General features: G+C 30.5%; 1 protein-coding gene across 1 annotated transcript in view; it reads left to right on the plus strand.

Annotated features, from left to right (window-relative positions):
- The window catches only part of VGAT (vesicular GABA transporter), a 40,536-nt gene extending 25,452 nt beyond the window's left edge, over positions 1-15,084 (plus strand). The window contains exon 3 of the mRNA XM_035358841.2: positions 625-15,084. Coding sequence (XP_035214732.1) covers positions 625-1,824 — 1,200 coding nt within the window. The 3' untranslated portion in view covers positions 1,825-15,084. The remainder of the gene's footprint in view (positions 1-624) is intronic.
- Positions 15,085-15,882: the final 798 nt, after the last annotated feature.

A 15,882-nucleotide genomic window follows, 5' to 3' on the forward strand; every position in this document is an offset into this window, starting at 1 on the left:
TCCAGACGCGATGCTAATAAGAACACCTTACTAAGCATAATCAAATTACGGGCAGGAAATCTAGACTTCTGACACCAAAATTTATGTAGGGAAGACATCATTAATAAGCATCACAATAATCACTACTGCAGCTCATCAAGTTAATGGTAAACTAGGAATTTTTTATACATATTGGAATGAAGAGAAAAGTAAAAAAAAAAACAATCGTCACAACTTCGCACATCTGCTCTCACCCATCGTCAACCTGTCGACTTTCCATGCGCTCATCCAGATGGCGCTTTAACATTATATCTATCTCTTAGAGTCTCAGTTCCTGCAGTTATATATAAGAATAATATACGTGTTAAGCTAATTTCTTTATAAACAAATGATATATAATATATCGAATTTAACAATGAATCATAATGAGTATATCAGAACAATAAATATACAGTACAAATAAGATAGTTTATTGACTTTTTTGACGATAGAATTTGACTATAGTCAATCGTAACAGTTTTATGAACTTACATAAAATGTTATATCGAAATTGATGATCATTCTATGTACGTTAAAATTTTGTGTAATAAATCGACGTTACTTAAGTACTTGTTTCCTAACCTATATATATATTTTCTTTTCTAGGGTATGTTTATTGTAAGCCTTCCATATTCTGTACTGTACGGTGGCTACTGGGCTGTCTTCTCCCTAGCATTTGTTGCTTACATCTGCTGTCATACAGGGAAAATTTTAGTTGCCTGTTTGTATGAACTGAACAACAAAGGAGAGATGGAGAGAGTGAGAGATAGCTATGTCGACATCGCCCAAAGTTGTTTGGGAGAAAAATATGGAGGAAAAATGGTCAACACAGCACAGATAATTGAATTGCTCATGACTTGCATTTTGTACGTCGTTCTGTGCGGTGACCTCATGATCGGATCCTTTCCAGAAGGTCCCATTGATCAGCGTTCGTGGATGATGATATCCGCCATGTTTTTGCTTCCCTGCGCTTTCCTGAAGAAGTTAACAGCAGTCTCATGGCTCAGCTTTTGGTGCACAATGGCCCACGCTCTCATCAACGTCATCATATTGGGCTTCTGTCTGATTAAATCTCCGGAATGGCAATGGTCTAAAGTGCAATTCAAGATAGATACATCGATGTTTCCTGTCACGTTAGGAATCGTCGTTTTTAGCTACACATCTCAGATCTTCTTGCCCAGTTTGGAAGGCAGCATGAAAGATAGGTCCAAATTTCATTGCATGTTGAACTGGAGTCACATATCTGCTGCCGTTTTCAAAGCCGGATTTGCCTGGATCGCTTTTTTGACTTGGGCTGAAGAAACACAAGAAGTCATCACCAATAACTTGCCCACCAAAGGATTTAAAGTAATTGTCAATCTTATCCTTGTCGTCAAAGCTCTGTTGTCGTACCCTCTTCCATATTTTGCAGCTGCCAATCTTTTAGAGCAAGCTTTGTTTCGTGGTCAACCCAAGACAAGATTTCCCTCTTGTTTGGCTCAAGATGGAGAACTACGAATATGGGCCGTAGCTCTCAGAGTCTTCTTGGTCATCTTTACACTGCTTTTAGCGATATCAATTCCTCACTTCGCTTTGCTTATGGGACTCATAGGCAGTTTTACTGGTACTATGCTGTCCTTTGTGTGGCCTTGTTACTTCCACATGAAACTTAAATTGACCGACATGAGCCGGTGGGAAATAGCTTGGGAAGTGTTCATAATATGTATTGGAGTCTTCTGCGGTATAATTGGCATATATTCTTCGGCTAAAGCACTAGTGGCTGCTTACCATATTCCTTTACCTTATCCTCAAGTAAGACCTACTTGAAAGTCATAGGGAATAATATTTTCGAGTTCAGTTTCAGTTTTCAGTAAAGATAGGTATACATGAATGTTTAGGCCAAAACTTTGATCAATTTCACCTTGTAAATTATTACTATTCAGAAAAGTATTTTATTTCATAGTGAAATAACCGCTTGTTTAAATGCACCAGAAAATGAAGGAGCATTCTTATTAGAAATAATAGTCTGAGAACATAAAATTTAAAATCTCTTTTAGAGATACATATCCGTAAGAGGATTTCCAGTTTTAGACGTTGTGCTTCCAAACTTTGCGTGATAACTGTCTTCCATTGTTGTACTCTGTGTCTTCCAAGCAAGTAAAAGTGAACTCACCTTTTATTCTCAACTACAAATGTCTGATGCGTATTAATTTTGTAAGGATTACCGTTTTGAAAACTATAATAATTTTGCGTTAATTAACAGTTATACTCAGCTGTTATTCACTTCTGAAAATCTCACTTAAAATATATAATATATATATATATAGATATATTATAATGATGAATTATTTGAATTGCTGTCTGAAAATTAAATTTTTGTACCCTAACAAAAATTCGCTTCTAAAAACTTTGTACAGTATTTTAAAGGGTACTAATTTTGTGTGTAAAGTAACATTAAATAGGTTCGTGAAAATATTTAGAAATTATAAAAGCTCGAAACTAATTCGTTATTATAATTCAATGCTAAGCATGATATTCTAGAGAAACTGTGTGAAAGTTATTCAACTTATGGTCACTGAAAATTGGTCCAATTTGATATTAGCGTTAGAAAGTAGAGTACGTGGTATAATAAGCAGTCTTCCAATACATGCTTTAATATCAGTCTGTTTTAAACGACAACGATTCTGAAACTATGTACGAAATTTATATGAACAATATTACGGCTGAGAGTGGGGAAAATGATCACCTTATAAGAAAAGAAATTGAAAGCATTAGCCATAATAAATGTGTAAAAACTCTTTGCAAAATATTTTGGCGATTAAAATTCGTGATTCTGCTTGTATCGTCAAACTAATTTGGAAAGATTTTGTAAAGAAGACGTCGAAATTATCAAGAGCTTGTGTTTCATTCTGTTTAATTTATTTTTGTGTGTAATGGCTAAAAAGTTCATAAATAAGCAAAAAATGCATTTGAAAGATTAAACGAATAGAATTTTTATTCGAGTAATTGTTTTCAATCAGTCTGTTTTGAAACAATTATTTAGCTTTCTCAAGATATTAGTTAGTGATAACTTATACGGTCCTTCTAAGCGTATTTTACGCTTCATGTTTTATGTATTAGTCTGACTGCGTTTTAATATTATTTTTTTTCAAGTAAAAATTTTGAGTTATGTCTATACACAATGCGTCTAAAACCTTTAAAAGTTACGTTCTTACAAAGTCGAAAGTTGAAAAAAGAACAGTATTTGTACTTATCTTCAATGTATAATTTTGTAAGTCTGTATAACGCGTTTTCCTACAGTATGTTTCTACAGTTGCTTGATTCCTGCTTTGAACTCATCTTTTTAAATACTGCTGAGTCACAAGTTACGCTTTCTTGATTGGCTTCAGTGCTATTAAAATAATAACATTTGAGAAGAGACTTCATTTTAGAGCAGTGAGAGTAGTCTACAGAGGCCAAATCTTGTGAATAAGGAGGATGGGATGGTTGGAATTCGTGAAACCGTTCTTTGCTTCCCTTCGTTGCTCGCTCAACAGGGATGGAATTATGTGACGGCGAGTTATCATGCAGCAGAAAATAGAAACAGTAGTTTGTTTTTACAAGAGTTTCCCAACAATTTTGTAAGATCATCTGTTATCATTTGAAGGAAAAGCCAATGGCGAAAATTTTTGGGTCCATCATTTACATCTGCCTGCCCTTCGCGAGATTTCTCATAGCAACGAGAAACATAGGATTGTGTCAATGTTTGATATATGCTTATGTTGTTGCTTTTCGTAATTTACAACAATTTTTTCCCTTCTTTGTTGAGATTTCGAATCCTGACGGCAGATATTCACTAGATAAAAGAAAACAATTAATTGCATCGAAATTTTCATCCATAAGCAGATGATACTTCAGGAATCGGAAGAAGTAATAGTAATAAATGCCATGCTTTACCCTTTGACAAGTTTGTTGAAGTTTGTCAAAAATATTAGTCCTAAAGCTTTATAGACGCTCTGTGTAGTCTTTCATTAAACCAAAAAGGTGTGTTAAAAATAAAATCTTCAAACGCAGTTCTCCTATGCTATGTTCGATCTGTTACAAAATATTTTTGATAAGATTTAAATCTATTTCTATAGAATTCGGCTTACAGAATTTACATTCTTAAGTATACTTTCTTTCGATAAATGAAAAAAAAAATAATCTGTGATAAAAGTAGGTTCAGGATCCTTGATCTACTGTCTTCCAGTATCATACAAATTTTTATTAAGATCATTCTATCGTGCTTCCAATTTTCTAAACGCATTTTACATTCTAATTTTAAAAATATTAATATGTTCCAGGGCATATACTTGCCGCTTATTATGCGGTTGCGAATGTTTTATTTAAATGTAACATAAATTTATTAAGAGAAGTATTTACATTTTTGCTGTTAGTAAAAGTCATCTTTGGAAATACTGTACGTAAACAAAAATTTAAGAGTTGTATTTTTGTAACAACATTTTGTTGCTTTAAATTTGTGCGTAATGTTTGTTGATATATATTCATGATTTTGCATCTGTAAAAAAATCAACTCATCTTTTCGTAATTATTTGCATTGTTTTATTATTGTTTGTTTGCTTATGAATCCCATACAGTTGAAAAGCATCCTTAAAAACACTTTTTCCCCATTCAAGAATTCATTTGAATTCATTTGAAACAACTAAAGAGAAGGAAAGAGAAACATTGAAATGAAGAATGTTTTGTGAATATTTTTTTCACTTCAAACTTGAATTACAACTAAAATTTGAACATCCTGTTTTTGCAATTTAACTACAATTAATATATTTGTGTACAGCATAGAATGTTTCTTGCCATCTTGATTTAAAAATTGCATATTTCCAAATTCCTTCCATGTTTATAATCTGGGAAGATTTTCTGTCATTCCATTTTTACACTTACATAAAACGAACAGCCTAAATTTATTGATTACAGATAACAACATGAATATCGATGTTGATATAACTGCTGATAATTAAAGTTTTGAAGATGATAGTTTACTAGTGAGTTTATAAGGCATTTTCTCCCTCGTTTTTGCATGCCTTCGTGATGTAACAGTAGCACACTCGGCGCGTTTTCAAAAGGTCTAGGTTCGAGTCCCGTGGAGGGCATTGCTCATTTTTCACGTCTCCTGCTTAAAATAACTTTATAAATTTATAGTGGTGCCCGACCTGAAAAGGTGATGGAAGATGATTCTTTACCACCAGGATTTGGGCTAGTCACCATTTAAAAGGGGTATTTTCTCTCTCCTTTCTGCATGTCTTCGTGGTGTGACGTTAGCACACTCAATGCGTATTCGAGAGGTCCAGTTCGAGTCCCGGCGAGGGTATTGCTCATTTTTTCAGGTCTCCTGTTTCAAAATAACCGAATGACAAGAAGATAAAGGATAATTAGAATTCAGGTCAATTTTTAGTCACAAAAACATGGGCAATTCTGAGGTAGAATGCTGGAGGCCTCTTTTCTTAGAGGAGTAAAAATAGCTTTATTTTGTCTACTTGAATGAAATGTTTCTGATAAAGCGAAAATAATACCACATTCCCTTGAATTACACAGAGCCTTTTTGTTGCAAAACTAAGAATAATTTAATTTAATTGATTTTCTTATGTTAACGAATCTATTATAAAACACTGCTCGCGCCTGCGCCTCTGCTATATAGCCACGTGACTTGTGATGTGGGTGAGTGTTGCCATTGACGAGAGAGAGTGCAAAATGGCTTGTTGAAAGGCGTGAGTTATTAATTTTGTAATGATAAATTTGAGATATTTTAAGATTAATAAAAGGTAATTACGGTGTTATTATTACTTTTCGAGTCGAAATATTGCAGTTGCATCTCTTGTATTTGTTCACTACAATTTTCCTTCTCACAATATAAGTATGTAAATATTCTCCCAATACTTTCATCTTCACTTTAACGAGTGCATTTATTTCTTCTGTGACTATATTTATTCTAAAGTTTTAAATTAACACGTTACTGAAATACGATGCTTTTCAACTTCGTATGATTCTGAGCCATAATAATATTTTATAATATGCAGCTCCTTGTTAAATAGAAAATAATCGTTTTGAATGTGATCATGTATATTCAGTCACATGCGACTTGTGTACATATGTGAAGTGCTGACAAATTTTACGAACTACAAGGGTTTCCCCACGCGTAAGAGTATTACATATGAAGAATTACAGCGAACAGAATTAATCTAAATTTTTAAAAGGAAAATCTTATTTACTATAAGGATATGTGTAAGGTTAAAAATAATGAAGTATTAAATTGTCCTTATTAACTCGGCGTACTGTAGATAAAACTAAAATTTACTTTCAGAGACTTCGAAATATTAACGCTATTAATTATGGCCAAACGAATATCTAAAATATTTTTTATTTTGCAATATTCATTCAGACGAAACATTTCGCGACCATTTCAATTTATTTATCTAAAATTTCGGTCAAATTAAAAAAAAATAAATTCAACCAATTCATTTATATAAAATCTCAAAACATTAATAAATTTTTCGAAGGATTTATGAAAAGGTGAAGAGTTGACTTTAGAAATAATTTACAAGCTCTCACTGAAAACCTAACTGAAAAAAATTACGAACAGCCTTGAAATGCTTTTGAGAATACAATAATACATTGCTACTTGTGTAGATAATAGCCGTAGTTACCTAGTCATTCCCCAAAATTAACATTTTAAATACTTCTGAGAATTCAAATAATTTTCAAGAAAGCCGTATAAACCTGATTAACTTTCAAACCTGCTTTTTTACTTCCGAGGATATTTTACCTTCGCATGTAACTAAAAGTCTAGAATTTTAAGAAAACAAGGAAGAAGTAAAATGGTTGATACTAGAAGGTTTATTCAAAGCTTAAATACAACTAAAATTCGAATACAACTAAAATTTTACGAAGCTTAACAACTGTTATTTACGGGATAGCTAAAATACCAATATTTATACACATACAACACAATTCTCAGTTTCAGTGTCTAGTCAACCCAGCTCCAATTACCTGTGTCTTCTAGAAAGCGCTGGCAATGGAAAGATTCATTTACTAAAATCAGATCAGCTTGGAGGTGGATGGCTATGGAAGAAACTGCTTTTTGATGCATTTTCAAAATATTTCTCTCTAAATTACACTTTCGACTGCTATCCAAACTCCACCTACTGGTTCTGGTTAAGACTTGATGGAAAACTGCAGAAAAGAATTAACACAAAAATTACATGTTAGCTAAAAGAAACCTTACACCTTTACTTCAAGAATCCTTACTTTAAAGCAATCAGAATAAATTAACAAAAGAGAAAATCACTTGTTGAAACGCATATAAAGAGTTTTCTTACTGAATTAGCATTGAAAACTAACTTTCAGAAATATTGTGCCTAATAATACCCTTAATATATGCTCAAATCAAAAGTAGTGTTTAATGCCTCAGTTACAGGATTTATATCATTGTGTTATTAATAGAATCCTTCGAAAAGTTTTCAGTTACCATTTCCTTAGAACCATAATTCTAGAATAAAACGTTTTACTATTTCTATCGTTTTTAATCATATTGACAAATTATCATCATTTGTAAGCAAATTTTTCGGATTTAGAAGAAAAAAAGAAACGGAGTTGGAGATACCCCTGTCAGTTTTATATACTTTCGTGTGCTTATAACAACTGAAATTTAATTTTTATTTTTGAGTTAACTGTATAAAGCAAATTTTATTCTTAAAAACATTTATGATTAATTTAATTGCATAATGCAACTTTTATTTACAGCAAGAGCTGGAAAATTTATGCTGAAAGATTAAATCTAATTAACTATTAAAACTATGTTAAACTTGATGTACTTCTGACGATTTCTTGTCTTCGTAAATAAATAGAAAAGACTATAGACAAGAGGTGAAATTTGAAAAGTTATGTAATTTAGGTAAAACTAAAACTTAAATACAGTGACACTTCGAGATACGAGTTTAAATCGTTCCGGCCTTGAGCTCGTATAGCGAATTTCTCGTATCTAGAAACAAACTTACCAGTTGAAAATAATGTAAATCCAGTTAATCCGTTCAGCAACCTCCCAAAATATCAACATGAAAATCAATTTTTCTAATACATTGTACTGACAAATAATATACCCGTAGTTTATTATTCCAACTTCCGAATTTTTATTTTCTAAACTACATGCAGATTATAAAAACTAAACTATATGATTTAATTACCAATTAATGCAGTTAATTTCTTTGTCTAGAGATAATTTATGAAATATCTTTAAACAGCAGTATTTTCAAATCAATGCTAGAAATATTAGTCTAGATGTAGCACTAAAAATGTTTGCTTCAGATTTAAAAATAATATTTTCCTTTAAATTTTACATGGAAAAAAATTTAAGTGATAACCAAGTCTCGCTGTTACAAAAAGTGAAAAAAAAAGTGAATCTCATGTCAATAATGGTTACTTATAATTTGTTATAATATAACAATGTATAAATTAAGTAACAGATAGAAGAAAAGTCGCAAACTGTTCCCTTGATGTTCAAGCAACCATTCTATAGTCGAGTAAGTATTATGTACATTATAGCTGAATTATAAAAAGCATAATATGATATAACAATAAATTAAGAGATTTTTGTCTTACGAAGGGCGACAGCTCTCTTAATTAGAACAGAATAATTAAACGCAGAAAACATTTTCTATCTCAGTGTTGGCAAGACCTGCCAACACAGGGGCAGAAAATCTCTTCCGCGTTCACAGCCACTGTCGAAATTGAGGATGAAAATTTTTATTTTATAGACTTAGCGTGGCAGTCCGACAGATCACGTCGATGATAAATGTTGTGGTAGCATAACGTGCCATGGAAAATGGGAACACTAGATTATAGACATTTGTAACGTTAAAATTTATGTACAATTCTGAATTTGCAACGTTTTGTTAAAATCAGAGATAGATGATATAATAGTATAACTAAGGATATTGAGAACGACTTAAAATGTTCTAACAACAAAATGTGTATTCTTCTGAAAAGGAGAACTCGTGGGCCCGTTCTGGGCTCGTCATTGGCTGTTCGCCTCATAGACATAGCACCAGTGTCAACGTGTACATGGCAATACTCGTATATATCTAGTGACGTCATTTCATCCAGTTTGGAAATATGATGAATGTTTATTGTTGAAAAGTGCTGAATTTTTTTCTATAATATCATTGTAAATCAGTGTGTTTTGCGCAATGTGTATTGTGTAGTGTGTTATAGATTTCCTACTCATGTATAACACAACTCGTTTTTAATCTGTTCTCATGTTAATTGCTGACGATCTCAAAGAGTACTGCGTTGTTCAACTATGGAAGTGTTTTGTTATAGCATTATTTTAGTTATGATGTATTGTCTTTTTAATTACATGTTGGGAAATTTGTTCATATATTATAAATAATTGGTGTGTGTGTGAAGTTATATGAATGTCTCAGAATACTTATGGCGTAAAAGGCATAAAACTTTATAGTTTTTCAGACATATATTTTGTGACGTCTTATCACTGCAATTTCGCTTAATCTAAAATACTAGTGTAACCTTCTAACATGCCAGAGGGAGTTTTTTTCCTGGTCTTTAACTAACAGCACTAGAATACTGATTAAACACCACAGCAAATAAAACAACTGGAATGTTAATATCTGCTTGAATTGCAGAACTATTAAAATTTTTAATTCCACTTCTTATAGCAATAACAGAGAACACGGCATTCGGTTCTTCCTAATTCACGCATCGAAATTATATCCTAAAATTTGGCTTGATAAATTTCACGCTCTACTGCTAAACATTTAATGCAAAGAGAAAATTCGACAATTAGTAGAAATATCATTCACCTCAGTCAGAAACAGAGGCGTTTCTTTACGTCCGACTGGAGTTTCTATTCCTCTTTCTCTTTAATTTAAGTACTTATTTTCGCCTATTCTGGTAGAGCAGACAAAGCATTAGGAACACAGGACAGAGTTTAATACAAGCGAAATCTTGTTAATTAAAATAAAGCCTGACAGTGTTAATTTAATTCCTGGATTAAATATACTGATAAAAAATTATATCACACTCATTCCGAGTTAAGGCTAGGTCATAAATCATACTTTTGTAATTAAAAGCAACTAAAAAAATGAAGATGCAGTGGAACTTAGATAAAACGGATTTGAAAGGAGTAAAAAAACATTTCGAGTAATAAAAAATTTGAATTAAGAATTGAGAAAAATGATTTTGATTAGTAATTAACAAATATTTAGATTAGGGTTCCCAGCGGGGTCAGTATTGACCCTGCCGGGGATCGATGATATTTTAAAGGTAATCAGTGATAATTAAGTGGTCAGTAGCCGAATATACGCCGGTGTAATTAAGGTCCCATTGATTATAAAAATGTTATAAACATAATTGATAATTCAATATTTATTGATATAAGGCTATGGGATATAGGAAGGAAAAAATCATATAACATATAAGGGAAAACATATACCAAAACTACAACATATCTGTTCTTCATGTTATGATGCAAGAAGAGTTGATTTCATTGAAGAGGATGTTCAAGCACAAGTCTTATATTCAAAATACATGGGTTAGCTAAGTTTTGAAACTTAATAGATATCCTAGCGAAATATCTCAAAGTAAAATTTATTACCAAACCAACATCATTATCATTGACTTTTTGTTCTTACCTAGTAGAAGCAGGGATTAGTCAAATCAATAATTTATCATGGAAAGCAAGAAAAGAGTTAAATAGTTTTGGAAAAGTGATTTAAGAATTAAGTTAAGAAATTTCATATGAAATACTAAAAACATTCTATCAATACATCAAGCGCAGCTATCATATTAATTAAAATCAAATTTTGCGGTTAGAATCTGATTTATTTTATATATTTGTATTATGATTATGTTGAATGCTATATATGCTCGTATTATAGAGAAACATGCTGAGGCGGTCGAGGAAGAAAACCGCTCTTTTAAAAGTTACTTTTATTGTAAATGCAATATTAAACTCCAAAATGCTTTTTTAAACCATCTGTCCTCCTGCTCTACCGTGCTGATAACCTTGTTCGTAGAAATATTTCTTTTTTTATCTTGCACTTTTTTAATTAAGTTCGTGAAGACCTTCCGACGTTCAGCTACACTTACAGAAAAGAATTTCACTTCTTTTATATACTTGATAGTTGAGATATATATTCTTTTATATACTTGATAGCTGAGAGGGAGAGGTACGATATAGGTTTCTATATCTAAAACGATAACTTTTATTTCATATAAAACATAAATTTGTTTATAAGAAGTTTAAAAATAAGCTAATAATTTTAGCTGCTACTAAAAATGTACCCTTATAATTTAATTCGGATAATTTGTTTCTTAATTTCCTGTTTCACGTATATTACAACAAAAATTAATTCGTCAAACATAATTATTTCAAATTCATATCTTATATTTATTTATTTTTGTTTTGTTTTCATATTTCGCAAAATGATATGTAAATGCATTACACTAATTCTCATAATTTATATATTTGGGATGTATATGTTACGGTGAAACACCGAAATCTGGAGAATGTCGACTTTCACCGATGAATGTCAGCATTCACATAGTCTCTTGGTGTATGTCCGAAATATTTTCCAAATACTCTTATTTCTGACTTATACCGGTCAATGTTGACATTCACATTGACCGGTGTAAGTCAGATACTTACACCGGTTGTACTAATGGTGAACAGTGAACATATAACAATATTATATTTTCTTCTTTGTAATTCAGTCGTGAATAAACGCACTTGAGACTTGAAATAAGAACTTAAGAACATGAGAACCTAAAACACACAATACATTCAAAATGAGAAAGGAAAATAATAGAAATTAAAAACTTACTTAATTATACAGTACGTTCTAAATGAGAAAATAAAATAACAGTAATAAAAAACTTACTAAATTATGTGATTCAAATCTTATTTATTGCAACAACTTAAACTATTATGGGACTTTATGACCTCTCTTTTCGACTTTCACCAGAGCATATCTGTGATTGTCGACATACACCGGTGAGGGTCCGAATATACAAGAATGTAGTGAAATATTCGGTCTTTCACCGACGTATTTGGTGAATGTTGATATTCTCCGGTGAAAGTCGACATTCTCCAATTTCGGTCTTTCACGGTAACATATACATGTATATATTTACATTAATTTTATTTACGCACTATATACTCACGTTTATTTTAAATATGTGTACATATTGTTACTTATATTAATTTTATATGTTCTTATATTATGTGCTTATTTTTACGTTAAATATTAAGTATTTTTAAGTTTTCACATTTCGTGAAATGATATATAATTGCATTACGCCAACTTGGGATGTATATATTTATGTATTTACATTAATTTTATTTATGCACTATATGCTTGCATTTATACTAAATATTTGTACATACTGTACTTATTATAATTTTATGTATGCTTATATTATGCGTTCATTTTTACGTTAAGTATTAAGTATTTTTCTGTTTTCATATTTCGTAAAATGATATATAATTGCATTACACCAACTCTGATTATAATTAACATGTTTGGGGTGTAGATATGTATATATTTTAATTAATTTTATTTGTGTTTACACTATATACTCATATTTATTCTAAATATGTATACATCGTATTTATGTTAATTTTATATGTGCTTATATTATGTGTTCATATTTACGCTGAGTATTTTTCTGTTTTCATATTTCGTAAAGTGATATGTAAATGCAGTTCACCAATTCTCATTATCATTTATATGTTTGAGATGTGTATATGAATGTATTTACACTAGTTTTATTTATGTTTACACTATATGTTCATGTTTATTCTAAATATGTATACATATTGTATTTATATTAATTTTATGTATGTCTATATAATGCTTTCATATTTACGCTAAATATTATTATATTATATAATACATAATAACTTAATATTACTTATATTTTCACTTACATGTTTACAATACAATATTTTCGCTATTTCATTTTTCATCAAGGTGCTTATATTTAAGTTGCATTCCAAATACCAGCATCAGAGTTGTTTTGTTTAAACTCATTTAATTTCCAAATATATTCGAAATTATATTTTTTACTATTATCTGAAAGTCTCAGAAAAAATTGCCATAATTTTCATAAGCCTTAAATCAATAAAATTATGTTTCATATCATTTTAACTTTTACAGTTTTAACATAAATCATACTGAAAAAGAATATTAACATGTTTCTGAAATTTCACTTATTTAGAATAATATCACTTCTTAGATTGTAATATAGATTCTATTATTAAAATCTTCGACCGAATTAAAACAATCTTAAAAAAATTCATTAACATTGTGTCAGTAAAATGGGACATCTTATTAAAATTCATGCGGCTTTCGAAAAAAAAACTTAACTTTAAATTCCTAATTTCGATTAAGCTTTAATGACCAAATTTTTGCTAGTTCTGCTCTGCACCAGATTTATTTTTAATAAAAGAATGCTAATAAATCATTCACTGATAAAAATGTTAATACAGTGCAGAACTAGTTATTATCACTACCAGGGTTTTCGTTTTTTCATTCACTTATTATATAAGAATATTTTTTTATTGTTGGTCACTTATAAGTGAATGAATACATTTTACATTGAACAAGTTCCAAATTTATATTGAGAGAATAAAATTAATTAAATAATTTATAATTCGTATTTCGTTTATAAACGAATTATATTCGTTATTTCTGTAATAAAATTTAATTTAATTCAAAAATTTCTACTTTTGGTAGTCAACTGTGCCGTATTAGCAAATGGAAAAGAAACCAAAAATACATAAATAGATTAATAAAATAAAAAGGAATAAGAAAATGCATGTGTTCTAGCTTTTAATAAATACTTAAGCGTAAAATGAATGAAATGAACCTCATACTCATTATCTTTAAAGTTTTTATGACTTGCATCTCAATAACAAAAACACAAATGATTGGTTATTGTGTCAAATATTGATGTCATCATCATTTATTTTCACTAAAACATTTTCTTATTTAGTATCAGTTCTGAGCCTTCTCTTTGAAATATTAAAACCAAAAATGAAAGTTTTTTTTTTTTTTTTTTAATTTTTATTTTTTTTAGCCCAAATTAGCGATAGCTCAGAAGGGTGATTAATTTCGTTTTGGCATTTTGCGTAGATTCACTATAAACGGCGAATCACTTTTGAAATTGTTGCTATCAAATATTAAAGCCCTGCATTATATTTAAAGAAATTAAATAATAAAGAATCTGCATAAATGTAATGTGTTTCTTGCATTCTGATAAAACAACGTTACCTAGAGCCATCCAATTTTGAATAACGTACGTCTGCACCCGAATATGGGTATCTGGAAGCTCAAATTTGGAATTTGGAATTTATTTTATTACAATTTCATATTTTCTAAACCATTTATGAGTTTTTGATTAAGAAAACCATTTCAAAGCGAACAATGGCAAAACTTTACGGGAAAAAAGTATCTCCAGCGCACGAGACTGTGTATCGGAAATTCTAAAGAAATGCTCTTGTAAATATTTTACGATATTGCTTTTGGTTTGAATTTTATGATTTAAGTGCGAAGAACATGATATTTAATAAATAAAGGTAACACACAAAACCTTAAAAAACGTCCCTTTGGGCATAATATAAAATCTGAAAGCTTTCAGGTTTTTTCTTCCCTATTTATTAAACACTTGAGATAATGATAGAAAGTTCGCCACTGTTTCTTGATATATTTACCTTCATTTCAAGGATTTAAAGAAAAAAGCAATTGATGAATTACTCTAATTGTATCAGATATATTATTTCTTCAACTCTAACTGTTATAGAGTAGAGGTTTAAAGGAATGAAGGCTTTGTTTGTTGCGAAGTGTTTTTTAAGAATTCCAAATAGACATATCATCCAACGGCAGTTTTTGCTCGCAGCTGTCTCGTTACACTGAGATAATTATTTGCAAATATTATCAAATTTCCCAGTTTTTCCAGAGTTTTATTTTAGTGTATGATTTTCTATTGAATATGACTTCATGATATATAAATATGTAATAAAATAAGTTAATACTTGTCGCTGCAGTTATTTCTTTTTAACCTGAAAAATAAAATAATAAAAAAAAAAAGTCTTCTGAAACACGTGTCTGTTTTTGTCGAACAATATACTTTTTTATATACTTATTCAATAATTACTCAAATGTATATAGAACATTGCAAAGATCAAGGTATGGTGATACCTAGGTATGTTTCATTAATTCGTTCCAGATCCTTGGAAGCATACCAAATGAATTTTCCAACAAGAAGCAAGTGAAAAATAATTAATTTATTCTTACAAAAAAATCCTATTGTTAGTTTTATGACACTGTTCAATACTAAATACAAATAGTGTACATAAGTGTAGGATATATACCGTACATAAGTGAAGGATTGCACAGGATACTATACCTAAATATTCTTCCGCTATCCAGATCAAAAGCAATTTTTCGGCATGGTCTAACGTCTCTACTCTTCATTTGTCCTCTTTGCAACATTACGCGATTTAATATGGGTTTGTTTTTCACAATCATAAACACCATAGTACCTAAGGTATGCAGTAACCAAGTCTGCAATATGCACGCCATCTTCATACTTTTCAACAATCTTTTTATCACCTCCATGGTGATACTAACAATTTTCTTCGTTGTTTGACACATCTCATTAACATTCTTACAACTAATAGGTAATGAATTTACAAAATATTTAGCAACAGACGTACAGACGGCTTATGGGCAGCCGTGGTTGTGTCTCGAAAGAGATAAACAAGTGAAATGCACGCAGTTGTGACTCATGGAAATCCAATCGTATACAAAACAGAAGTTTTCCTCTCAGTAG

The sequence above is a fragment of the Stegodyphus dumicola genome, chromosome 7 (genome assembly GCF_044657685.1).
Source record: "Stegodyphus dumicola isolate Sdum_Otavi_A_Nest chromosome 7, ASM4465768v1".
In the NCBI taxonomy this organism is placed as follows: domain Eukaryota; kingdom Metazoa; phylum Arthropoda; class Arachnida; order Araneae; family Eresidae; genus Stegodyphus; species Stegodyphus dumicola.